Source organism: Heptranchias perlo, chromosome 9 (genome assembly GCF_035084215.1).
Source record: "Heptranchias perlo isolate sHepPer1 chromosome 9, sHepPer1.hap1, whole genome shotgun sequence".
NCBI lineage: Eukaryota > Metazoa > Chordata > Chondrichthyes > Hexanchiformes > Hexanchidae > Heptranchias > Heptranchias perlo.
Genome location: NC_090333.1, coordinates 60571947 through 60597454, shown reverse-complemented (window position 1 = coordinate 60597454; position 25508 = coordinate 60571947). Strand labels below are relative to the sequence as shown.

The window sequence follows — 25508 nt, the reverse complement described above, 5'->3', positions numbered from 1 at the left end:
GACCTTAAAAGCAGCACAGCCAATGGCTTACCTCATCTGCAACAGTGAATGAATTAAACAGATCAATATTGCCGTGACCTGAGTCATAGAATTCTGAATTTCAAATCCTTTCACTACGATTTACACATTAATAACGGCGAATGCCATTAAACTCGCCGTTATTTTGGCAGCAAAATCTGGGCCATTGTGTTTTTTTACATGTTTTGGATGCATGCCTACTATTGAAGGAAATTTAAATTCAAAATAAACGCATTAAAATATTTCTTCACTTTCTCCGACTGATTCAGTAGTTACAGTTTAGAACAGCTTAAAGTAACCAGTAATCAGCTGTCCGATATCTATATTACTCATCATATTACATTTTAAAATGTATTTTAAGTGTTCAGTGAATTAAGTGCTTTTCCGTTCTTTTCGTCAAAGACCAGCGATGGACAGGACGATACTGAAACTCTGACCACTGAGGACTTTACAGAAGATAATCGGGGGAAAGATTTCTGTCCTGATTGTTCTAGTTGTGAGAGACAACTTGATAATTTACAAAAACGGGTTAGTAATGTGATTTCTTCTTCCCCCAGTTCATTGTGATTGCTGGTGCCATAAATTAATTACATAAATTAAAGAAGAGCAAAAGAGACGGAATAAAAACTCTACAACTAAGTGCGATTTGTGTTGCTGGATTGTTGCAAAAGCTACATTTGGAGTTGCAATGTATGTTACGGATGACAATTGAATTATACAAATAAAATAATTTAATAAAGAACTCAATTTGTCAATTCTAACATATGTTACTATTTAATTGATATACGATGAAATAAGATGAAATTTGTAGAAAAGTAAAATTGGCAACTGAATTCCTGAAAGATCAAGTATTGAACTGCTACTGTTCACATTCACTCAAACTCACAAGTTGAGTGAATTCTGTTGGCTTTCAATAGAGCTGCAGGACGGAGCATTCTGCCAAGGCAAACACCACATCTCGATGGCGAAAAGAAAGCTACAAAGGTTGGTCCGCTGCACTTTGAACTTTCGTTGCCTATCTGCTGATTGTAAAGCAGTATTTCTCTACCCCTTGGCAAGTTTGCAAAATCAGTTAACAGCAGTATTAAGGAGAAATTGGTGATAAAATGGAGACAATACAAACTGAAATATCTAGCATAAGCTTGGAATGATAGGATGTGGCCCAGATTCTCTACAAGCTCAGTTATTGATCACAGCCTGACTATTAATTAGAGATGTTGAGCTAAGATTATGCCAACTGAGAGGGAACAGCTCCAGTGGTCTAATGGATAAGGCTTTGGTCTCCTAACCTACTGATTGTAGCTTTGAGTTATATAAACTTTTTGTTATGTGAAACTGGTAACTTTTTTTTACCAAATAAAGAAATTGTTTTTCAAAAACAATTTATAAAGACAATTTTTCCTATTCCTCATGTGTTTTTGCACAGAAAAGTGAAACTGAATTTGCTATAGTTACCGTGTATTAAAGATGGAATTTAGAGTCAATGAGTTTGTACTTAAATGTATTAGATTTTTATTTCTGAACATTTATTTTAAAATCATTATATCATCATTTAATATGATATGAGGCTCCATGAACATCCCCATCCTCAATGATGACAGAGCCCAGCACATGAGTGCAAAAGGCAAGGCTGAAACCAGAAGTGCCGAGTAGATGATCCTTCTCGGCCTCCTCCCGAGATCTCCACCATCATAGCTGCTAGCCTTCAACCAATTAGTTGCACTCCACGTGATATCAAGAAACTGCTGAGAGCACTGGACACAGCAAAGGCTACGGGTCCTGACAACATCCCAGCTGTAGTTCTGAAGACCTGTGCTCCAGAACTAGTCTTGCCTCCAGCCAAGCCGTTCCAGCACAGCTACAACACTGGCATCTACCTGACAATGTTGAAAATTGCCCCGGTATGTCCTGTCCACAAAAAAGCAGGACAAACCCAATCCAGCCAATTACCGTCCTATAAGCCTACTCTCGATCATCTGCGAAATGATGGAGGGAGTTGTCAACGGTGCTATCAAGCGGCACTTACTCACCAATAACCTGCTCACCGACGGTCCGTTTAACTTAGCTCCAGACCTCATTACAGCCTTGGTCCAAACATGGACAAATCCCAAAGGTGAGGTGAGAGTGACTGCGCTTGACATCGAGGCACCATTCGACCAAGTGTGGCATGAAAGGAGCCCTAGTAAAACTGAAGTCAACAGGGATCAAGGGGAAAACTCTTCAGTGGCTGGAGTCATACCTAGCAGAAAGGAAGATGGTTGTGGTTGTTGGAGGCCAATCATCTTAGCCCCAGGACATTGCTGCAGGAGTTCCTTAGAGTAACATCCTAGGCCCAACTATCTTCAGCTGCTTCATAAATAACCTTTCCTCCATAATAAGGTCAAAAGTGGGGCAGTTCACTGATGATTGCACAGTGTTCAGCTCCATTCGCAATTCCTCAGATAATGATAAACAATTTTACAACACCAAGTTATAGTCCAGCAATTTTATTTTAAATTCACAAGCTTTCGGAGACTTCCTCCTTCCTCAGGTAAATGTTTCAGGAGCTCCTTGAAGCCTACGCATTTATACATATAGAACAATACATGGTGTTTACAGACTGCCCCTGCAACTGCCCGTTGCCAAGGCAATCACCGTGTTCAGACAGAGAGGTGTCACCTGCAGAACCCCCGAATACACATTCAACAAAAAAACAAACAGGGAAAAAAAACAGAGAAAAAAAACAGAGAGAGGCAGAAACATCCGGAAGGCAGAGAGAGCCAGCAAATGACCCATTATATTAAAAACAGATAACATTTGTTCGCTGGTGGGGTAACGTGTAGCGTGACATGAACCCAAGATCCCGGTTGAGGCCGTCCTCATGGGTGCGGAACTTGGCTATCAATTTCTGCTCGACGATTTTGCGTTGTCGTGTGTCTCGAAGGCCGCCTTGGAGTACGCTTACCCGAAGGTCGGTGGATGAATGTCCATGACTGCTGAAGTGTTCCCCGACTGGGAGGGAACCCTCCTGTTTGGCGATTGTTGCGCGGTGTCCGTTCATCCGTTGTCGCAGCGTCTGCATGGTCTCGCCAATGTACCATGCTCTGGGGCATCCTTTCCTGCAACGTATGAGGTAGACAACGTTGGCCGAGTCACAGGAGTATGAACCATGCACCTGGTGGGTGGTGTCCTCTCGTGTGATGGTGGTATCTGTGTCGATGATCTGGCATGTCTTGCAGAGGTTACCGTGGCAGGGTTGTGTGGCGTCGTGGACGCTGTTCTCTTGAAAGCTAGGTAGTTTGCTGCGAACGATGGTCTGTTTGAGGTTGGGTGGCTGTTTAAAGGCGAGTAGTGGAGGTGTGGGGATGGCCATAGCGAGGTGTTTGTCCTCATTGATGACATGTTGAAGGCTGCGGAGAACATGGCGTAGTTTCTCCGCTCCGGGGAAGTACTGGACGACAAAGGGTACTCTGTTGGTTGCGTCCCGTGTTAGTCTCCTGAGGAGGTCTATGCGATTTTTTGCTGTGGCCCGTCGGAACTGTCGATCGATGAGTCGAGCGTCATATCCCGTTCTTACTAGGGCGTCTTTCAGCGTCTGTAGGTGTCCATCGCGTTCCTCCTCGTCTGAGCAGACCCTGTGTATTCGCAGGGCCTGTCCATAGGGGATGGCCTCTTTGACGTGGTTAGGGTGGAAGCTGGAAAAGTGGAGCATCGTGAGGTTGTCCGTGGGCTTGCGGTAGAGTGAGGTGCTGAGGTGCCCGTCTTTGATGGAGATTCGTGTGTCCAAGAAAGAAACTGATTCTGAGGAGTAGTCCATGGTGAGCTTGATGGTGGGATGGAACTTGTTGATGTTATCGTGTAGTCTCTTTAGTGATTCCTTGCCGTGGGTCCATAGAAAGAAAATGTCGTCGATGTATCTGGTGTATAGTGTTGGTTGGAGATCTTGTGCAGTGAAGAAGTCCTGCTCGAACTTGTGCATGAAAATGTTGGCGTATTGGGGTGCGAATTTGGTCCCCATGGCTGTTCCGTGTGTTTGGGTAAAGAACTGGTTATCGAAGGTCATCTCCACCTCAGATAATGAAGCAGTCCATGCCCTCGTGCAGCATCCATGCTTGGGTTGATAAGTGGCCAGTAACATTCGCGCCACACAAGTGCCAGGCAACGACCATCTCCAACGAGAGAGTCAACGACATTACCATCGCCGAATCCCCCACCATCATCATCCTAGGGGGTCTCTATTGACTAGAAACTCAACTGGACCAGCCACGTAAATGCCGTGATTACTAGAACAGGTCAGAGGCTGGGTATTCTGCAGCGAGTGTCTCGTCTCTTTACTCCCCAAAGCCTCTCCACCACCTACAAGGCACAAGTCAGGAGTGTGATGGAATACTCTCCACTTGCTTGGATACGTGAAACTGCTCTAACACTCAAGAAGCTTGACAACATACAGAACAAAGCAATCCGCTTGATCAGAAGCCCATACATCACCTTAAACATCCAATCCCTCCACCACCAGCGCACCGCAGCTACAATGTATACTATCACCCCATTCAGTACGTATGATGCATGTACTGCATATCCTGTCAATATTTACCAGTGTAAATTGCTTTGTCAACATTCTCCATTCAATTTTACTATGTCAATTGACAAGTAGTTGTAGCCTCTGTTCACTAGGTGGCTGTATGGAACAAGTTTCCACACGTTACCGCAAAGAGTACTTGAGGCAAATAGCATACATGCATTTAAGGGGAAGCTAGATAAGTACATGAGGGAGAAAGGAATAGAAGGGTATCCTGTTAGGGTTAAATGAAGTAAGGAGGGATGAGGCTTGTGTGGAGCATAGACCAGGTGGGCTGAATGGCCTGTTTCTGTGCTGTAGTTTCGATGTAAGTTTCTGAAGTGTCTCTCCCAACTCCATCACCATCTTGTGTGTGTATGAGTGTGTGTATGTATATATATTGTGTGTGTATATATATATATATATATATATATATATAAAATATCTAATCTAATTATATTTATCAACTGACCATGAGCAATGCCACTGGCAAATTATCGCATTTAGTCTGTAAGCAGGTTGTGGTATTTGTCAACCAACATGCATTACCAGGAATAGAATATTTTTAAAAATTATTTGTTGTTGGGATGTGGGTGATGGTGACAAAGCTACATTTGTTGCCCATACTTCGTTGCCCTGAGATTGTGGTGGTGAGCCTTCTCCTTGAACCACTGCAATCCATGTGGTGATGGTGCTCCTACGATGGTATTAAGTAGGGAATTCCAGGACATTGCTCCAGCAACAATGAAGGAACAATGATATATGTCCAAGTCAGAATGGTGGGTGAATTGGAGGGAAACTTGGTGTTTCCATGACATTGCTGCTCTTGTCCTTCTTAGTGGTAGAGATCTCAGAGAAGGGAGTGGAAAACAAACATTTCTCATGTAAGTAAAATCTTATGCATAGGCAAGCTACCTTAATCTGTGATTTTAGGGTAAATGTTCAGATCTTTCAGTACTCATAAATATAAATTCTACAGAAAAAAGATCAGAAAACTATCACTATTCTTAATTTGTAAGTCTCCATCCACAAATAGAATATCCGGCCCTCTTTATCCTCCACCCACCATACGAATGAAAAAAAAACCTAGTTTTATGTAGACACTGTAATGTATTGATAGAATGAAGAAGCCTGCAACTACAGTGAGTAATTTCACATCACGAAAGCATTTATTAAGATGTCAGGCAAGTTCATATATTTATTTTTAATACTGATATTATTTTAAAAATGGGGAATTGAAGAATAATAGCTAAGGGGTGTGCAGCTTGATGATTTATGCTGGCAGTGGTAATGCTCAGTACTTGTATTGCAGTATGTGAAATAGGCTTGTCCATTTTGTTTGCGAACATGTGATTTTTACACAGGTATCGTATTGATATAAGCATGGTATGAAGTATATTAGATAAATGAGCTGTGAATTTTTCTTTAACAGTTTGACGAATGTGGAAAGAAACAATCAGCTGAGTCAACAGAAAGCAGTTGCAATCCTGTTTTTAAGAGATACCTGAATAAACTGCTGCTGGAGATTGGAAAATTAGGTTTGGTAAGTAGTCCAGTAACAGGATATTTGAAAAGAATTTTGTTGGTATTTTTCGCATCTACATATAGTTCAAAACTAGACTAAATATATTATCCTGGATGTCTACTTTGATCCTGGGATTGCAAATCCTAGACCACATGTAGAAATCGGGATGGCTATTTACTATTTATTTTCAAATGCAATTCTCGCTTCTTGTGACTCCTTTTTCTCCTCACCTGTGCTTCCTCCTTTTGGGTCCCCATCAGAATAAAAGCATTACCAGTTAAGTTGCTAAGATGTCCGAATGACAGTGTATTTATCTAGCTGGTTATGTGAGGATATTTTTAACTTCGAGGATGGAAGGGTGTCTCCTAGCCAGGAAGGACTGGTTTCCTAAAGTGTCAAGCTGATGCATATCTCCTTGGACGCTGTAAGATTTACAGAGAAAGTAATCGGTGGTCACTGTGTATTCATCAAAGAACTTGTTGAAGAAACTGGAGATAATGATATTTTGCTCCACTTTGGAGCAACTCACTGTTCCTATTTGGTAACAGTTCTTAAGAACATAAGAAATAGGAACAGGAGTAGGCCATACGGCCCCTCGAGCCTGCTCCGCCATTCAATAAGATCGTTGCTGACCTTCGACCTCAACTCCACTTTCCTGCCCGATCCCCATTTCACTTGATTCCCTTAGAGTCCAAAAATCTATCGATCTCAGTCTTGAATATACTCAACAACTGGGCATCCACAATCCACTGGCGCAGAGAATTCCAAACATTCACAACTCTCTGAGTGAAGAAATTCCTCCTCATCTCAGTCCTAAATGTCCGACCCCTTATCCTGAGACTATGTCCCCTAGTTCTAGGCTCTCCAGCCAAGGGAAACATCCTCTCAGCATCTACCCTGTCAATACCTCTTAGAATCTTATATGTTTCAATGAGATCACCTCTCATTCTTCTAAACTCCAGAGAATTTGGGACCATTCTATTCAATCTCTCCTCATAGGACAACTCTCTCATCCCAGTAATAAATCTAGTGAACCTTCGTTGCACCACCTCTAAGACTTATATCCTTCCTTAGGTAAGGAGACCAAAACTGCACACAGTACTCCAGGTGTGATCTCACCAAAGCCCTGTACAGTGGCAGCAAAACGTCCTTACTCTTGTACTCCATCCCCCTTGCAACAAAGGCCAACATACCATTTGCCTTCCTCATTGCTTGCATGTTAACTTTCTGTGTTTCGTGTACAAGGGCACCCAAATCCCTCTGAACACCAACATTTAATAGGTTCTCACCATTTAAAAAATATTCAGCTTTTCTATTTTTCCTACCAAAGTGAATAACCTCACATTTCCCCACTTAATTCTCCATCTGCCACCCCCTCGCCCACTCACTTATCTGTCGATATCCCTTTGCAGACTCATTACGTCCTCCTCACAGCTTACATTCCCACCTAGTTTTGTATCATCAGCAAACTAGGATACATTACACTCGGTCCCTTCATCTAAGTCATTAATATATATTGTAAACAGCTGAGGCCCAAGCACTGATCCTTGCGGCACCGCACAAGTTACAATCTCCTACCTGAGAATGACCCATTTATTCCTACTCTCTGTTTTCTGCCCGTTAACCAATCCTCTATCCCCTCTCTCGGGCCTTTTATCCCCGCTCTCGGGCCTCTCCTCTCGGGCCTTTTATCCTCTCCTCTCGGGCCTTTTATCCCCGCTCTTGGGCCTCTCCTCTCGGGCCTTTTATCCCCGCTCTCGGGCCTCTCCTCTCGGGCCTTTTATCCTCTCCTCTCGGGTCTTTTATCCCCACTCTCGGACCTCTCCTCTCGGGCCTTTTATCCCCACTCACGGGCCTCTCCTCTCGGGCCTTTTATCCCCGCTCTCGGGCCTGTCAGTCCTTTTATCCCCACTCTCGGGCCTTTTATCCCCACTCTCTGGCCTCTCCTCTCGGGCCTTTTATCCCCACTCTCGGGCCTCTCCTCTTACTCTGCTCTCGGAACTTTTATCCCCACTCTCGGGCCTTTCCCTTGGGCCTTTTATCCCCACACTCGGGCCTTTCCCTCGGGCCTTTTATCCCTGCTCTTGGGCCTCTCCTCTTATTCAGCTCTCGGGCCTTTTAGTCCCGCTCTCGGGCTTCTCCTCTTACTCTGCTCTCGAGCTTTTTATCCCTGCTCTCGGGCCTCTCCTCTCATTCTCCTCTCGAGCCTTTTATCCCTGCTCTCGGGTCTCTCCTCGTACTCTCCTCTCGAGCCTTTTATCCCTGCTCTTGGACCTCTCCTCTTACTCTGCTCTCGAGCTTTTTATCCCTGCTCTCGGGCCTCTCCTCTCATTCTCCTCTCGAGCCTTTTATCCCCGCTCTCGGGCCTCTCCTCTCATTCTGCTCTCGGGCCTTTTATCCCCGCTCTCGGGTCTCTCCTCGTACTCTCCTCTCGAGCCTTTTATCCCCGCTCTCGGGCCTCTCCTCTCATTCTCCTCTCGAGCCTTTTATCCCCGCTCTCGGGCCTCTCCTCTCATTCTGCTCTCGGGCCTTTTATCCCTGCTCTCGGGTCTCTCCTCGTACTCTCCTCTCGAGCCTTTTATCCCCGCTCTCGGGCCTCTCCTCTCGGGCCTTTTATCCCCGCTCTCGGGCCTTTTATCCCTGCTCTCGGGTGTCTCCTCTCGCTCTGTTCTCGGGCCTTTTATCCCTGCCTTTGGGCCTCTTGATGGGGATATGCAGCTCTGGCTCACAGGTCAATATCTCTTTTTAATCATAATGGACAGAACCCGGAAGAGTGATGGTCGAAATGAAGTATAATACTGCACCAAGTTTCTGGGGTTTTTCTCCCAAGCCTTAGCAATGCTAGTATTGTGCTGCAGTGATCACCGTACTTGTAATGGCTGTAAGCCGCACTCTGAAAGCATGGGAGATATAGCTGGTATGTTCAAGGTGAACACTGGGACCGTTTGTATCTGAAGCCATCTTTGTGTCGGTACTGAAACTCAGCCACACACTTGCACCCGGATGTAAGATTTATCCTTGTTAGGAACTGGATGTAATAAAACTCCATTGATCATTTGCTGATATCGGGCTGCATACAGGATAGGGCAGTGTGGGGAAAGGGCCAGTGTACAAGTGTAATTATAATGGAAGTTTGGAGTTGGCATGAAGTGACGCCAAAGATCCACACCCTGACTCAGATTGAGATGGCATACAGGAGGTTATGGACCACAGGGTTAGACACGTTGTTGGGCACTGAAAACCTCAGGGCTTTGATTTGATATCAGGCAAGCAATCTGAGACCGTGGCAGCAACCTTTGGGTTAGTGGAGGAGGCAGTGAGGTAGAGCCGGGTGCCATCAACGTACAGGTGAAAGCGTCCAGAAAATGTTACCAAGGGATAGTCTGTAGATAAATAATTTTTATCAGGACAAAAATTGTTCGGATCCCTAGCCGTTTGGTTTAATAAATCATGGATAAACTACATCCGACTGCACAAATCAACAGGCTTTGAGAAAAAGCTAATGATCATAAGAAATTAGTATTGAGAGAATATTAGAAATGTAGAATTTATATCTAGAAATGACTGCAATATATGAAATTATAAAAAGGATGTGGAAAAACCATCAAGCTAATTAAACCAATCCTTATCAGTTGACGTCGTAACCTCACTCACCATCCACCCTAGCAATGCCCTCTCCTGAGAGGGGCAAAACACTGGCCAAATCAGAAAAACGTTGGGATATTCCATCCCAATTCCTAAAAAAAATCACAGTTGCCCATGACTCATCATAAGGCCAAATAAGTACCAATTTGTCCTCTTTAACTGGAAATGTCATCTTCTTTCAGGAACTTGTCAAGTTCCCTTTCACCATATGTCTCAGCAGTTTGTTCAAGAGGGCGATGTCTCTGCAAAAATAAATGCTTCCTAGTGTGTAACCTAACTCTGCCTCTCAATCATCAGCAAAGTGATGGAAGGTGTTGTCGACAGTACTATCAAGTGGCACTTACTCACCAATAACCTGCTCACCGATGCTCAGTTTGGGTTCTGCCAGGACCACTCAGCTCCAGACCTCATTGCAGCCTTGGTCCAAACATGGACAAAAGAGCTGAATTCCAGAGGTGAGGTGAGAGTGACTGCCCTTGACATCAAGGCAGCATTTGACCGAGTGTGACACCAAGGAGCCCTAGTAAAATTGAAGTCAATGGGAATCAGGGGGAAAACTCTCCAGTGACTGGTGTCATACCTAGCACAAAGGAAGATGGTAGTGGTTGTTGGAGGCCAATCATCTCAGCCCCAGGACATTGCTGCAGGAGTTCCTCAGGGCAGTGTCCTAGGCCCAACCATCTTTAGTTGCTTCATCAATGACCTTCCCTCCATCATAAGATCAGAAATGGGGATGTTAGCTGATGATTGCACAGTGTTCAGTTCCATTCACAACTCCTCAGATAATGAAGCAGTCCATGCCCACATGCAGCAAGACCTGGACAACATCAAGGCTTGGGCTCATAAGTGGCATGTAACATTCGCGCCAGACAAGTGCCAGGCAATGACCATCTCCAACAAGAGAGAGTCTAACCACCTCCCCATGACATTCAACGGCATTACCATCACTGAATCCCCCAACATCAACATCCTGAGAGTCACCATTGACCAGAAACTTAACTGGACCAGCCATATAAATACTGTGGCTACAAGAGCAGGTCAGAGGCTGGGTATTCTGTGACGAGTGACTCACCTCCTGACTCCCCAAAACCTTTCCACCATCTACAAGGCACAAGTCAGGAGTGTGATGGAATACTCTCCAATTGCCTGGATGAGCGCAGCTCCAGCAACACTCAAGAAGCTCGACACCATCCAGGACAAAGCAGCCTGCTTGATTGGCACCCTGTCCACCACCGTCATTCACTCCCTTCACCACCGGCGCACCGTAGCTGCAGTATGTACCATCCTCAGGATGCACTGCAGCAACTCCCAAACCCGCGACCTCTACCGCCTAGAAGGACAAGAGCAGCAGGAACATGGGAACAACACCACCTGCACGTTCCCCTCCAAGTCACACACCATCCCGACTTGGAAATATATCGCCGTTCCTTCATTGTCGCTGGGTCAAAATCCTGGAACTCCCTTCCTAACAGCACTGTGGGAGAACCTTCGCCACACAGACTGCAGCGGTTCAAGAATGCGGCTCACCACCATCTTCTCAAGGGCAATTAGGGATGGGCAATAAATGCTGGCCTCGCCAGCGATGCCCGCATCCCATGAATGAATTTTTAAAAATTTTAAAGGCGTGACTTCTAGTCCTACTATTCATTTTTCCAACTGTTACACCTGGGTCTGTTTCCTGCCCTATTACCTAACAGCTAGGTTCCAGTGGAGATAAGTTCTTCTAACTCCTTAAGCCTGCTTCAGATAGGACTACCTTGGGTTAGGCCTATGGCCAAACTACTCCAAAAACGCCTGATCTCCTTTGATCGCGGAAGAGTCAGGTCCAATTAATACTTACCTGGGAAGGTGGAGTATGCTTCCCTGTCAAGCGTCCCCTTGTTTTTATTTTTGGCAGGGTTAGGCTTTTTCTTTGTTGGGCTTATGAATGGTATTTGGAGTAATACTGGTATCTGGTGAATTGTTGTTAAGACTGAGACTTATGAAAGAAAATTAAAATATTTGCAGCAAGTAAAGAGACCATGATACCTCCTTTCAACCTCCCACCCAAAGAAACTTTACAGGTACACATACTGTAGTCACTGCATTGGATATTTTCTCTCATTTCAGTAGACTTTAGAATGGTCATAACTTGAGTGGCTCAGTTTCTCACCATACAGCTCTAATTTGATCCCAGCAACATCGTAAACCAAGACTTCCCCCTAGTTGCAGGCTGCTACTCTGGTTGTTTGTACTTTTTTTTAAGTCTTCAAAACATCTGACCACAAGTATTACGACAAAAAATCTTTAGATAAAGGATAACAGTCTTGACCGCAAAAGACAGTCTTAACAAAATTTTTTTCAAAAATTCTTCCAAAAACCCTCAGTCTTTCCTCCCATGTAATGGAAATGCTGCCAAATAAGAGCATAGGCCCTGAGCCCAAGTAAAGGTGCAGCTGTAGCCATCACTCTCTTTCTGTAGTCGCCTCTTCCACTTCTGATTAAACACTCCTCCCTTACTCACTTCCAAATGGAAATTCCACTTTATGCTCAAACAGAGCCATGTAGCTCCTACCTATCAAAACTCTGTGCCTCAAACACTTGTTCTCCAAATACCATGAATGTTTGAATATTAATATCACAGATGGTAATTTCTAGGCAGCACTCCAGTAAAACCTGTTAATCTTGTGTTGCATAACTTTTAAAAAAACACACTGTATGAAGGCCACAAGGGAGAAGGTAGAGATGATTAAATGCTGCTGTAATGTTGCAGTTTCCAGATTGCTAGTACTGTGGAAATGTATATGTGAAGCAACTGGAGGGGGTTCAATAATGTAGGCTGAATGTTGGAGTTTCATAAGATTTACTTTGATGATCAGGGAGAAATTTCATTTTTAAAAATTTAAGAAATTTTAACTATGGTCAATTACCTCTGGAGATTAAGTAAGTGGGGTAAATTAATAATATGGCAGACTGCATGCAATTTGTGTAAGAAATGGGACTGATGGACTTTATCACTTTTTTACCTTTGGTTCTTATAATGTTTAAAGAATGGATGACTCCAGAGATTTCTCAGTGTTGACCAATATAAACAAGAATCCCATTTTTAAAACATTCGAGTACCATTTAGTTCACCACAGAGGCACAGGTCGATCCTCATGGTGGGTCTCTTAGCAACCACTGTCAGTCTTGCCCTTTAATCAACAAATTAGGAGTATTCTTGCTCTGGATGAGCCAATTATTTTGGCTCTCAGTGCTACTTGGCTGCTTTGAAATCAAAACTATTAAGATGCTAGACTATTTCAGTTATATAAAAACAGATCATACGGTTTCAGGGGTTTTGTATACAGGTTCTATTTTGTACTATTGCTGCAATAAAAATACTAAATAGCCTTACACTCTTTTTCCCACTTTTTTCCTCTAGCCTGATAACAATGAAGTTCATTATGATGCAGAGATTATCATTACAAAACAGGATGTGATTGAGATTAAGAAGTTTCTCAATGTTAAAGCATGGAAAGCTGGTGCTTTGGATGATGCACTGAGTAAACTTCTAATTAATTTTAAACATCATAATCACGAAGCTTGGAAATGGAAGTTTGAGGACACATTTGGCGTGGATCCCTCAACAGCATTTCTGGTGAGAGTGGCAATTCTTGGTTTTCATATTAAAACATGATTTATTTTGTATGTTGAAAATAACTGCATAAATTTCATACAATCTGAGGCTGCTGAAAAATATCAGCTCATGTTTCATATACATTAGTTTTCTTTGTTCTTTGTTCCTGATTGTTGCATGAACAGTCCAGCGATAAAGTGCAATCTTGTTGTATTTCATTGCATTGCAGCCATAATTGATTCCTGCTGATGTCAAATCTTGCCCCAAAACAGCAGAACCAGAAGTTTGATTTTCTCCTCGCTTTCCTCATGTCAGTGAAGGAATAATTGATTTTATAACTTAGTCTCTAATATCACATGGGAGACTTCAAATCAAGTGACTTATTAATTATGAAGTAAAATACTGCTTTTATTTTGGGAACCATTCCTTCTAAACCTGCTTGGAGACTCCACTACACCACCTCAGTTCCAAGAGGCACTCTCTGAATTTTGTTACAACCCTACAAGACAATAGAGGAAAGTGGAATAAAAACAAAAATGCTGGAAACACCCAGCATCTATGTTTCAAATGTTATCTCTCTGCACAGATGCTGCCTGACCTGCTGTGTTTCCAGCATTTTCTGTTTTTATTTCAGAATTCCAACATCTGCAATATTTTGCTTTTGTAATAGAGGAAATTAGTTTAAGTTGTAGCATTGTGAATTTATAAAGGGGCTAAAAGCCAGCTTATGAAATAGGAAATTGGTTTAAATTGTGAAAATGAGTCCCAGTTAACGTCTGACTGTTAGTATCAATTAGATTGGAGTGGTTGAGTTTTCCAATGAGTCATTGGGGAACCAAAGTTACTCACCAATTCATCTTCATTCAACCTTAAAATTGGCCAGGATTTTCATATGCATGTTAATCAAGATTGGTCAGGCCAGCATACTTACATAGAACAATGTCAGCCGTGACTCAGTTGGTAGCACTCATGCCTCTGAGTCAGAAGATTGTAGGTTCAAGTCTCACTCCAGTGACTTGAGTACAGAACTAGGCTGACTCTCCAGTGCTGCACTGTCGGAGGTGCCGTCTTTCGGATGAGAGGTTAAACCGAGGCCCATCTGCCCTCTCAGTTGAACATAAAAAATTTTGAAGAAGAGCAGGGGAGTTCTCCCCAGTGTCTGGCCAATATTTATCCCTCAACTAACATCTCTAAAACAGATTATCTGGTCATTTTTCTTACTGTTTGTGAGACCTTGCTGTGCGCAAATTAGCTGCCATGTTTTCCTACATTACAACAGTGACTACACTTCAAAAGTACTTCAATGGCTGTAAATCACTTTGGGACGTCCTGAGGTCGTGAAAGTCGCTATATAAATGCAAATCTTTCTTTTAAAAAATAACATTTTTGAAAATGACCAGTTAATCTGTCCTATGGTCTCCTGTCATGACTAAAGTCTTGTACCCTTTTGATCTTAGGTCATTAGTGTCCACTGTACTTTAATTTTTTTTCAAGCCACTCTAAAACACTAATATCAATACATTAGAGTTGAGCTGATCTCTGATTCCGAATTAACAACCTACATTTATTTTCAGAAATAGAGAAGAGAGAAAGAACTGGCATTTTCATAAAGCCTTTCACATCCTCACAATGTCCCAAAGTACTTCACAGCCAATGAATTACTTTTGAAGTGTAATTACTGTTATGTAGGGAAAAGTGGCAGCCAATTTGCACACAGTGAGGTCCCACAAACAGCAATGAGATAACTGACCAGTTAATCTGTTTTAGTGATGCTGCTTGAAGGATAAATGTTGACCAGGACGTAAAGGTACTGCTGATTGAAATTGCCTTGTGCCATGAACATGTTAAATATTGGGAGAAAGACAATAAAAACTAATAAATCCAATAAGGAATTCAGGAGAACCTTCTTTACCCAGAGAACGGTTACAATGTGGAACTTGTTACCACATGTAGGTGAATAGAATAGATGCATCTAAGGGGAAGCTAGATAAGTACATGAGGGAGAAAGAAATAAAAGGAAATGCTGATGGGATCAGATGAAGTAGGGTGGGAGGAGGCTCGGGTGGAACATAAACATCGGCATAGACCAGTTGGGCCTAATGGCCTGCTTCTGTGGTGTAATTTCTATGTAACAAATAATAATAAGGGCACTCTAGTCTTCAAATAGTGCCATGTGATCTTTCACATCAACCTGAACAAGAAGGTTTAATGTCTCATCTGAAACACCGTGCCCCCGACAATACAGCACTTAATACTGCACTGAAGTGTCAGGCTAGATTATGTGCTCAAGTCCTGCAGTGGTGTTTGAACCAATTACCTTCTGACTCATGTAAGAATGCTAACACTGAACCAAGTTGAAAGATAAGGACACATAGAAAACAGCACCAGCTAATGTATAATGACAGCAGTAAAGGGCCTGCTTAGTTTTAAAACTACATTCAGCTCCTCGCAACAGTGAAGGTAGTTGGTCTCTTTACCAACATGCTCCGGCAGTTGCTTGTGGTTCCATTTTGCCCTGGTTCCTATGCTTTTGTGGTTCAATTTCTCCCTCTACACCAAAGGCTAGGAAATTGTCTCACACTAAACTGCCAGTTAAATATACAATACATTGCAGTGTGAATTTAAATATGTTATATGTTAACTGGGTCTATAGGCTTTAATTGCGAGTAATTTGGTATCCCTTTAACATACTTTTTTTCATTTTCTCCCCAGTCGTCGGCCAGCCTGACTTGTATTGTTATAATTATACGGACTGTATGGACTGTCGCCTCACCATTTACACGGCCTTTTCGCTTCTTCTTGTACTGCTTCCTGATTAGTTTTGTTTGGAACTGGATGTTTTTATACAAGGTACAGAAGTCTATGATTTGGTTTATCTCATCTAACATATAGTCATATGTTTTTGCTTGATTTCTAGGCCCTGTCAAATAATTGCACATCGAATACCAATTTTAAATTCAAAGATCAATATATTAATAGCTTTAGCTCTCTGTTTTTCAAAATTTTTGTGAAACATTGCCATTTTCCTCAATTTGGGTCACTACGTCCTCCATTGTACTGGTATAATTGATTAATACTAGAAGACAGTTTGACTGCTAGATTTTCAGATCTGTTCAGAAACTCTGTAACTTTGGCCCATTAATTCACGTGGTTAATGCTTCGATTTCAACTAGAAGTTTGACCCGTGAGCCCTCTTTTTTTTTAAATAAGTTGTAAATTGTTATCCAGGTCCTTTTTCTTTAGAATCCTCTATCCCCTGACCAAGAAGATGACCTCCCAGGACTTTGTCTATGTCACTCTGTATCTGGCCACAAAATGAGGGGAGAGAACTTCATACCTCTTGCAGTCCAGGGACTTTAACCTACAGCTTTTTAATTACAAGTCCAGCATTGTAATCACTGAGGAAGGATTATTGTTTCATTTGAAATCTTTGATCTTTAACTTACATAGGGATTAAAAAGCTACATGTTTTATTAACTATTCTAAACCTTGAATATCTTATGGAAAAGGACAAGGAACATGCTTAACTGGTAGAGGGTAAAATTCAGTGAGTTAAATAGGGATCTTGTCCAGGTGGATTGGAATCAAAAATTGGTAGGCAAAACAGTCATTGAACAATAGGGATGCTTTCAAGGAGGAGTTGGTTCGGGTACAGAGTAGACACATCCCCACGAGGGGGAAAGGAAGGGCATTGAAAGCTGGAGCTCCCTGGATGACTAAAGATATAGAGATTAAAATGAAACAGAAAAAGGAGGCTTGTGACGAATGTACGGTTCATAATATGGTAGAAAACCAGGCTGAATATAGAAAGTACAGAGGAGATCTAAAAAAGGGAAAAAGAGGGGCAAAGAGAGTGTATGAGAATAGCTTAACAGCTAACATAATAGGGAACCCAAAAGTCTTTTATAAACATATAAATAGTAAAAAGGTAGTCAAAGGAAGTGTGGGACCGATTAGGGACAATAAAGGAGATCTTCTTGTGGAGGCAGAGGGCATGGCTGAGGTACTAAATGAATACTTCACATCCGTCTTCATTAGAGAAGAGGATGCTGCCATTGTAGCAGTAAAGGAAGAGGTAGTAGTGATATTGAATAGGATAAAAATAGATAAAGAGGAGATTCTTAAAAGACTGGCAGTACTCAAAGTAGAAAAGTCACCCGGTCCAGATAGGATGCCTCCTAGGTTACTGAGGGAAATAAGGGTGGAAATTGTGGAGACTCTGGCCACATTCTTCCAATCCTCCTTAGATATGGGGACGGTGCTGGAGGACTAGAGGATTGGAAATGTTACACCCCTCTTCAAAAAAGGGTAGAAGGATAAACCCGGCAATTACAGGCCAGTCAGCCTAACATAGGTGGTGGGGAAACTTTTAGAGACAATAATCCAGGACAAAATTAATTGGCACTTGGAAAAGTATGGGCTATTAAATGAAAGTCAGCACAGATTTCTTAAAGGAAAATCTTGTTTGACTAACTTGATTGAGTTCTTTGATGAGTTAATGGAGAGGGTTGATGAGGATAGTGCAGTTGATGTGTATATGGACTTTCGAAAGGCATTTGATAAAGTACCATGTAATAGACCTGTTAGCAAAATTAAAGCCCATGGGATTAATGGGACAGTGGCAGCGTGGATACAAAATTGGCTAGGGGACAGAAAACAGAGAGTTGTGGTGAATGGTTGTTTTTCAGACTGGATGGAAGTATACAGTGGTGTTCCCCAATTGTTACTGGATATACTCACATTTAAGACTAGAAATTAGGACCACTGCTTTTTTTGATGCGTATTAATGACCTGGACTTGAGTATAGAGGGTATAATTTCAAAGTTTGCAAATGACACGAAACTCGGAAATGTAGTAAACAATGTGGAGGATAGTAACAGACTTCAGGAGGATATAGACAGACTGGTGAAATGGGCAGACACATGGCAGATGAAATTTAACTTAGAGAAGTGTGAAGTGATGCTTTTTGGTAGGAGGAATGAGGAGAGGCAATATAAACTAAATGGTACAATTTTAAAGGGGGTGCAGGAACAGAGAGATCTGGGGATGCACTTACACAAATCTTTGAAGGTGGCAGGACAAGTTGAGAAGGCTGTTAAAAAAGCATATGGGATCCTGTGCTTTATTAATAGAGGCATAAAGTACAAAAGCAAGGAAGTTATGCTAATTTTTATAAAACACTGGTTAGGCCTCAGCTTGAGTATTGTGTTCAATTCTGGTCACCACACTTTAGGAAGGATGTCAAGGCCTTGGAAAGGATGCAGAAGAGATTTACTAGAATGGTATCAGGGATGAGGGACTTCAGTTATGTGGAGAGACTGGAGAAGCTGGGGTTGTTCTCCTTAGAACAGAGAAGGTTAAGGGGAGATTTGATAGAGGTGTTCAAAATCATGAACGGTTTTGATAGAGTAAATAAGGAGAAACTGTTTCCAGTGGCAGAAAGGTCGGTAACCAGAGGATACAGATTTAAGGTGATTGGCAAAAGAGCTGGAGGCGACATGAGGAAACATTTTTTTACGCAGCGAGTTGTAATGGTCTGGAATGCACTGCCTGAAAGGGGGATGGAAACAGATTCAATAGTAACTTTCAAAAGGGAATTGGATAATTACTTGAAGGGAAAAATTTACAGGGCTATGGGGGAAGAGCAGGGAAATGGGACTTTCAAAGAGCCAGCACAGGCACGATGGGCCGAATGGCCTCCTCCTTTACTGTACCTACTATGATACTATTAATTTGTTTTCTACTTCAGGTCTCTGCAGATGTAGATGACCGTTCTAGGATACCTTTTTTCACTGTTCTCTCATCCTTGGAACCCAGATTGGAACCTAGCCCAGATGGGATGAAAGTTTCTCTTTTTTTGCTGGCTGTAAGAGTCCTATGTGAATTTGAACAGTTTAAACTCAGTTTCTGGTGGATGCCGGCCCATTAGCACAAAACAGTTCATGATTTGGCACTGAATTGGCAATCTCAAAAAGGCTGGCTTAATAGAAAGGATGATTGGTGTGCAAGAGGAAAAATCATAGTTTTGTGTCTGAGGTTATAGTTAAGACATATTTTGAGAGAGAATAGAAAGAGCCTTATGCCGCATATGGCTGTGCTGCATCTGATGTGGGAATGCTCAATTTTCATACTGGATGCAGTAGTGGAAACAGCATTTCATTACCCATTGCTGACCTCCCTGGCGAGCCGTACCATAAAGTAGATGTGGGGTATGCACTCAAAGTTACCTGGTTTTGGTTTTAATATCAGAGGAAGCCTGTACCGATGCCAGATGTTGCCCATGTGGGCACAACAATTCACAAAAAATGAATGTATAAAAAAACCTTGCATATGAGTCAATATTCCTGTTCTTTTCCTATTAGGCTGCATATTTTGCACAGAAGGCATTTTTTGCACAAAACATCTTTTTTCCAGGATTCTGTGAAGATCCATGAAGACAAGGATTCCTGATGTATTTCTTAGAATTGTTCTATATAGGATATAGAGCACTTCTATATAACAACACATCGGGTTGCCTCAAATTCACTGAGTTTTGGGGACTCCATAAAATATACTCTATGCAAATAGTGCAGCCATGCAATTAATTTTTAGAATGTAAGTCTTGAAGTTGAAAAACTTTTTTTTGCAGACAGCTTTTGCTAAGCGACAAGCAAATTTTGCCAAGTTACAACTTGATAAACCTATGTGTACAGGAGTACAGGACATGGACTGGAAGGGCAGTCTGGTTGGTGAGTAAGCTTTGTTGAGCAAGCTTGTATTTAAAGAAATTACCGTTATCATGTAATATCTCTTGCTGATTCGTGGTTGGTCCTGTAAAATGCCAGCTTGTTAGCAGTAGCAAGAATTATTTATCAAACATACACAGCTTCAACACCAGCAAAGAATTTTGTTTAAATTATATTATTTCACACTATAAAATGTCAAAATCGTCAATACTGGTACTTATTTGGTTATAGTTTGTACAAGGAGGTTTCTGAATGAGATTTTGTTTTGAAGAAAAGGGCTAAGTACAAACTAATTGGCAGATAATTTTGTTGGGATTGAAGGAAAGAAAAACCACTAGCAACACAGATACTTGAGTAGAAAAACTGTGACAGCAATCTTGTATTCATGGACTTACTCTTTGATAATATTTATATAAATAGTGAGTTTAGTATAAAAACTGGATTGGGATTTAGATTTGTATCTAGAGTTTTTTTTTGTATGATGCCAAAGTTATCTCTTGAGTTGCCTTACATAAACCAAGCTCGTAGTTTCACTGGGCCAATCAATTTTAGCACTGGCTGAGGTCCAACTGTAAATCCACTTGTGGTCGGGAGTTAAGAAAATAGGAACGTCTATTCTGGTATCGTTTAAAGTTTTATTGGGGAATGATTTGAATGATCAGAACGTTAAGATTAATTTAGCTGAGGAGGGGAAAGCTTTGATAATGACACAAAATCAGGCTAAGACTGAAGCCAAGCCAGTCCAAAATAGCAGCAACACCAGCCACAACAGTGAGCTCAGCTCTCATGGCACCTGACACAGTAGACAGGTCCTGGGTGAGGAGATTTCTACTAACAGAGTGATGCTGAGTCAAATAAAAGCACAGGACGGAGCTGATGTTTCCCCATGCAGCATCCCACAACAAGCAACTAACCAGGGGAACTTGGGTGGTTTAAAGCACCAAAAATTAAGAGGCTCAGTCGACTGATCTTACAATAGAGGGTGTGCAAGCTCAAGCCACCCAAGATGACAGGGGCACAAAGTCTGAACCAGTGGAAAGGTATAGTAATGAAGTCAGACTTGGCTCGATTTTACAAATCCAAAGCTGTTGTGGATCAGGAACTGGAAGAATTCTGACAGACAGTGGTATCACAGATGTATCGGTAACCCATGGTATCCTTCTCACAGGACATCAGGCAGTAAAATGTATAAAAATCAGTGCAACAGCCTTCATTGGCCTAGTAACTTTAAAGACACAGCCAAATGTGTTAAATGTATGATCAAAGTCAATATATGGGTAAACTGGAAAATTGCAACAAAGATTCATTGCATCCCCTCCCCATTATTACTGAATCTGTCACAAGAGTGGGCATGAATATTGCAGGTCCTATGCCTAACAGAAGTCAGTTAGGGAAATAGTGCATATTAGCCATGGTAGACTACATGTCTAATTATCCAGATGCTGTAAGCTATCCTGTCCATGGACCACAGATATTGTCGCCGATGCCTTGCTAGATGTGTTCAATCAAGTTGGGTTCCCAGAAGAGATATTGTTCACTTGGGGGCTGATTTTATGCCTGTTAGTCACACAATTATGGTAACACTATCAAAAAATAATAATTTCAATCCACTCCAAATCATCCTTAGACAAATGGGCTTATAGAGAGTTTTAATGGTGCACCAACTAGTATGATATGCTCATATACTGAGCAGAACCCAAAGGATTGAGATAAAATGTTGCCATATTTGCTATTTACTAACATAAGAACATAGGAAATAGGAGCAGGAGTAGGCCACATGGCCCTTTGAGCCTGCTGTGTCATTCAGTAAGATCATGGCTGATCTTCTAACTCAACTGCACTTTCCCATCCTATCCCCATAACCTTTGATTCCCTTAGTGTCCAAAATTCTATCGATCTCAGTCTTTGAATATACTCAATGACTGAGCATCCACAGCTATATGGACACCAAGTGCACAGTCTGTTAATGCTAATCGGAGAAGTATGGTCAGGGAAGGCCACAGACAGTGATAGCAATATAGTCGAGTATAAGGGATGGCCTAACTATTTTGACCAAATTTACACGAGAACCTAAAATGTGGCAAGGCTGTCAGAAAAACGACTGCATTGTTGCACGCTGAGAGCATCAGATAGACCACAGCATGTCAGTGCTGCCGACAGTAAAAAGTAGATTATTATAGGCTCACTGGGCAGGTTTGTACATATAGACATATTTAAAAGGGAACATCTGCCTCTTTTTCTTAGACAGGAAGTGAAATATTATTTGTTCCTTTTGTCTGTGATGCAAAGGCATGGGAGATTAAAAATGTTATTAATAGATTTGGCTGCAAAACTACTGTTGAAACCTTGTAAAGAAAATCCTTTATCTTGGTGATCCTTTGTTTATCAGTGTCTATTTAGCTCCAATCTGAAAGGGTCAGACCTCTTTAAGACCTTGTGGCAAAATATTTATAGAGAAGCTAATTTTGTATTGTCATGTTGGCTACAGATGTTCCAGACCTCCCAAATGTCCTATTTTTGAGGGGAGAAAAAGGATGTTTTCCAATTAAAACTGTAACAGCATTGGTTAGCCAGATTTGGCACTAGGTGATCAATGTAATGTTGGCTCTTTATATTTTGTAAATGTTATGCATTACTCTAATTTTTGAGGAACAGGGAAGATTTTGTTTGATTCCTAAGCTCTTTAACATTCTTGGATTCTTCTCTAAACAGAGTGGTTCAAGCGAACATGGAGTTTACAGGACGACCCTTGTGAAAAATACTATGAAGCTCTCTTGGTGGATCCAGTTTTGGAGGTTCCTCCAACCAAGGTAAAAATGAATAATAGTGGGTCAGAATGCAAATGTATTAATTTTGTTTGAAATACCCAATGATGTAATTTGTTTGGTTTCTTTTAGGCTCTGATGCTTACTATAACAACACTTTTCACTGAACCATTGAAACATATTGGACAACCCATCAGTCAATTTTGGCGAGATCTCCTTAAAGATCTACCCTGGCTGTTGCAGTTTCCTGTGACCCTGACAATAATATTGGCTGTTATTGTAAGTAAGAGCTTTAATTACCAAATGGTATAATATTTATATAAAATTATATTTTAGCAATAAAGGTTCATTTATTAATAAGATCCTGCTAATCTATGTTATATTGGGGTTCCAACAGACAATGGCACAGAATACAGGAATGCAGGTTGTTTGGTGCATCTCCTGCACCTTTTCTTCATTTATATTGGATAAATCTATCAGCAAAAAATATTTTCTGTAGGCTAACGGTCTGAAGTTAACGTACTAAAGTAGCAGACTTTACACTTTATTTTTAAGTTGCGTTATTCCTGAAGCACCTCTGTCAACTTTCTTTTTTAGCATGGGGAAAGGGTTTGCATAATTTATTGTTCAGTGATTCTCAGACATTACTAGGACTAACTTTTTTTCTTCTGTGTTTTGCAGGCATTCTGCTATTCCAGTGGTCACGCAGTTGTTCGATATGTTTTAAATAGACCACTTCGAGACATTGGTCCTCGAGCTCCAGTTGCATACCATAATGTGCCATATGGTGTAGAAGGCCCTGTTCGTGATACTTTTTACCAAAGAGGAGGATATGTAGATTACCAAGCTGGGGGAGATGCTGGCTATGTTCCTCACTTCAGAAGAGGTACCAACCATCACCAGCCTGATGTTGCAATTACAGGTCCTAATAGGCCAAGAGATATAGATCACCAGGGTGTGGAAGAGTTAATGAACTGGGAAAGAGCTGGGATACCTGATGATGGGAGAGGTGACAACCAGCTACGCAGAAGAAGAGTACCACACCAGCAAGACTATTATTGTGCTAGGTACACTTCTGAAGAGCTGGGGCCAATTAATGGGGTTGTTGCATCTAACGTACCACGGCCACCAGAAGAAAATGTACCATTTGCTACACAAGGTGTCATGGAAGATGATGTTGCTCTCCAAGCTGGAGGGAGTGTTGAACAGTGCGAAGGTTATGATTTGCAAAATAAGGCAGCTGGTTTGGCTGAAAGTAAATCAGACAATCAATTACACAAGGGGAGAAGAGCAGACAAAAAGGATATGCAGAATAATGGGCAAGTTCTTGAGCAACTTGAGACAACTGACAGGCCCCTTGTTGCAGTTTCACAGTTTCCATCAGGAGGGAGTGCCACAAAGACAGAAGTTACTGACAAAAAGCCTGTACAGGAAAGGAAATCTAAAAGTGAGGCATCCTCCATCGAAAATGTGGGAGTGCAAGTAAGTTTTCCTGGAAATTTAGATACTTCTGTGACAGAAATTAAACCTTTTTTATAAATACTTAACTACAAGATAGTAATTGGTGGAAGCGTGGGATTTCATGTTTTTAAATATAAATATACAATGTTTCAAAAATTGGATGTTGGACATTCGTCTGTTGGCAGCCTTTCATTGGGCAATGTTTTATCAGTTACTGAATTATGTGGGAAAGCCAGATGTTTTGTAATTATTTTTAAAGATTACTCTTAGAAAGAGGGGAAAGGGGGAGAGAGAGAAGTTGAGGAAAAAGGACTGGTGTGGAGGATGTTTGGTTGAATAGTGGTGGTTTGGGGGGGTGGGGGGTTGCTGTGAACAGTTTGCCAGGTCCTGTTTAGATGCTTTATGGAGGGGGGCAATAGGCTGTGGATCGTTTTCCAGCTTAGGTTGAGGGGTGGGAGAGGGGGCGCATGCAATGGGTGGCGGATGATTTCCTTACTCAATAATGAGAAGGGGTGCATTGGGTGGAGATTGATTTCCTCTTCACTGAAGGTGTGGGGGCTGAAAACATTTTCTCAGTTGGGTAGGAGCAGTGCGCCAGTGACGATGTACCTCGATGGGGGTGGGACAGGAAGGTGGATAAAGTGGTCACAGGGCAGGGCATTGGTGCTCAGCTTTGAAGAGGGAAGGCAAAAAAAAATGATGCTCGTGGGAAGAGGGTGTTACAAATTTGCTGCAGATATCTACTTGGGTTCAGTGGTGTTAGTCGCTTCCTTAAATAGTCTTGTTGCCTGCTTCTTGTGGAAGTTGACTCCCTCTCTCCTGTATCTATTAGCCTGGTAATGGGACCCAAGAGTGTAACGGTGAAACTCCGTTGCGTTTTGGACCAGATCGGTGTCTTACGCACGTGCAGTCTTTCAGTTTCTCCAAAAGTGAACCAAGTTAACACTAACCAGTCAGTTTTTTTTTTATTTGTTCATGGGATGTGGGCGTCGCTGGCGAGGCTGGCATTTATTGCCCATCCCTAATTGCCCTTGAGAAGGTGGTAGTGAGCCGCCTTTTTGAACCGCTGCAGTCCGTGTGGTGAAGGTTCTCCCACAGTGCTGTTAGGAAGGGAGTTCCAGGATTTTGACCCAGCAACGATGAAGGAACGGCAATATATTTCCAAGTCGGGATGGTGTGTGACTTGGAGGGGAATGTGCAGGTGGTGTTGTTCCCATGTGCCTGCTGCTCTTGT

At 42.0% G+C, this 25508-nt stretch overlaps 1 protein-coding gene across 2 annotated transcripts in view; it reads left to right on the top strand.

The window, feature by feature from the left end:
- Window positions 1-25508, top strand: part of clcc1 (chloride channel CLIC-like 1) — a 42632-nt gene that overhangs the window by 11690 nt on the left and 5434 nt on the right. For both annotated transcript variants that reach the window (XM_067990609.1, XM_067990608.1), the window contains 8 exons: window positions 421-546; window positions 5988-6098; window positions 13129-13344; window positions 16036-16173; window positions 19952-20051; window positions 22761-22858; window positions 22946-23092; window positions 23495-24295. In XM_067990609.1, the coding sequence (XP_067846710.1) occupies window positions 421-546; window positions 5988-6098; window positions 13129-13344; window positions 16036-16173; window positions 19952-20051; window positions 22761-22858; window positions 22946-23092; window positions 23495-24295 (1737 nt within the window). The remainder of the gene's footprint in view (window positions 1-420; window positions 547-5987; window positions 6099-13128; window positions 13345-16035; window positions 16174-19951; window positions 20052-22760; window positions 22859-22945; window positions 23093-23494; window positions 24296-25508) is intronic.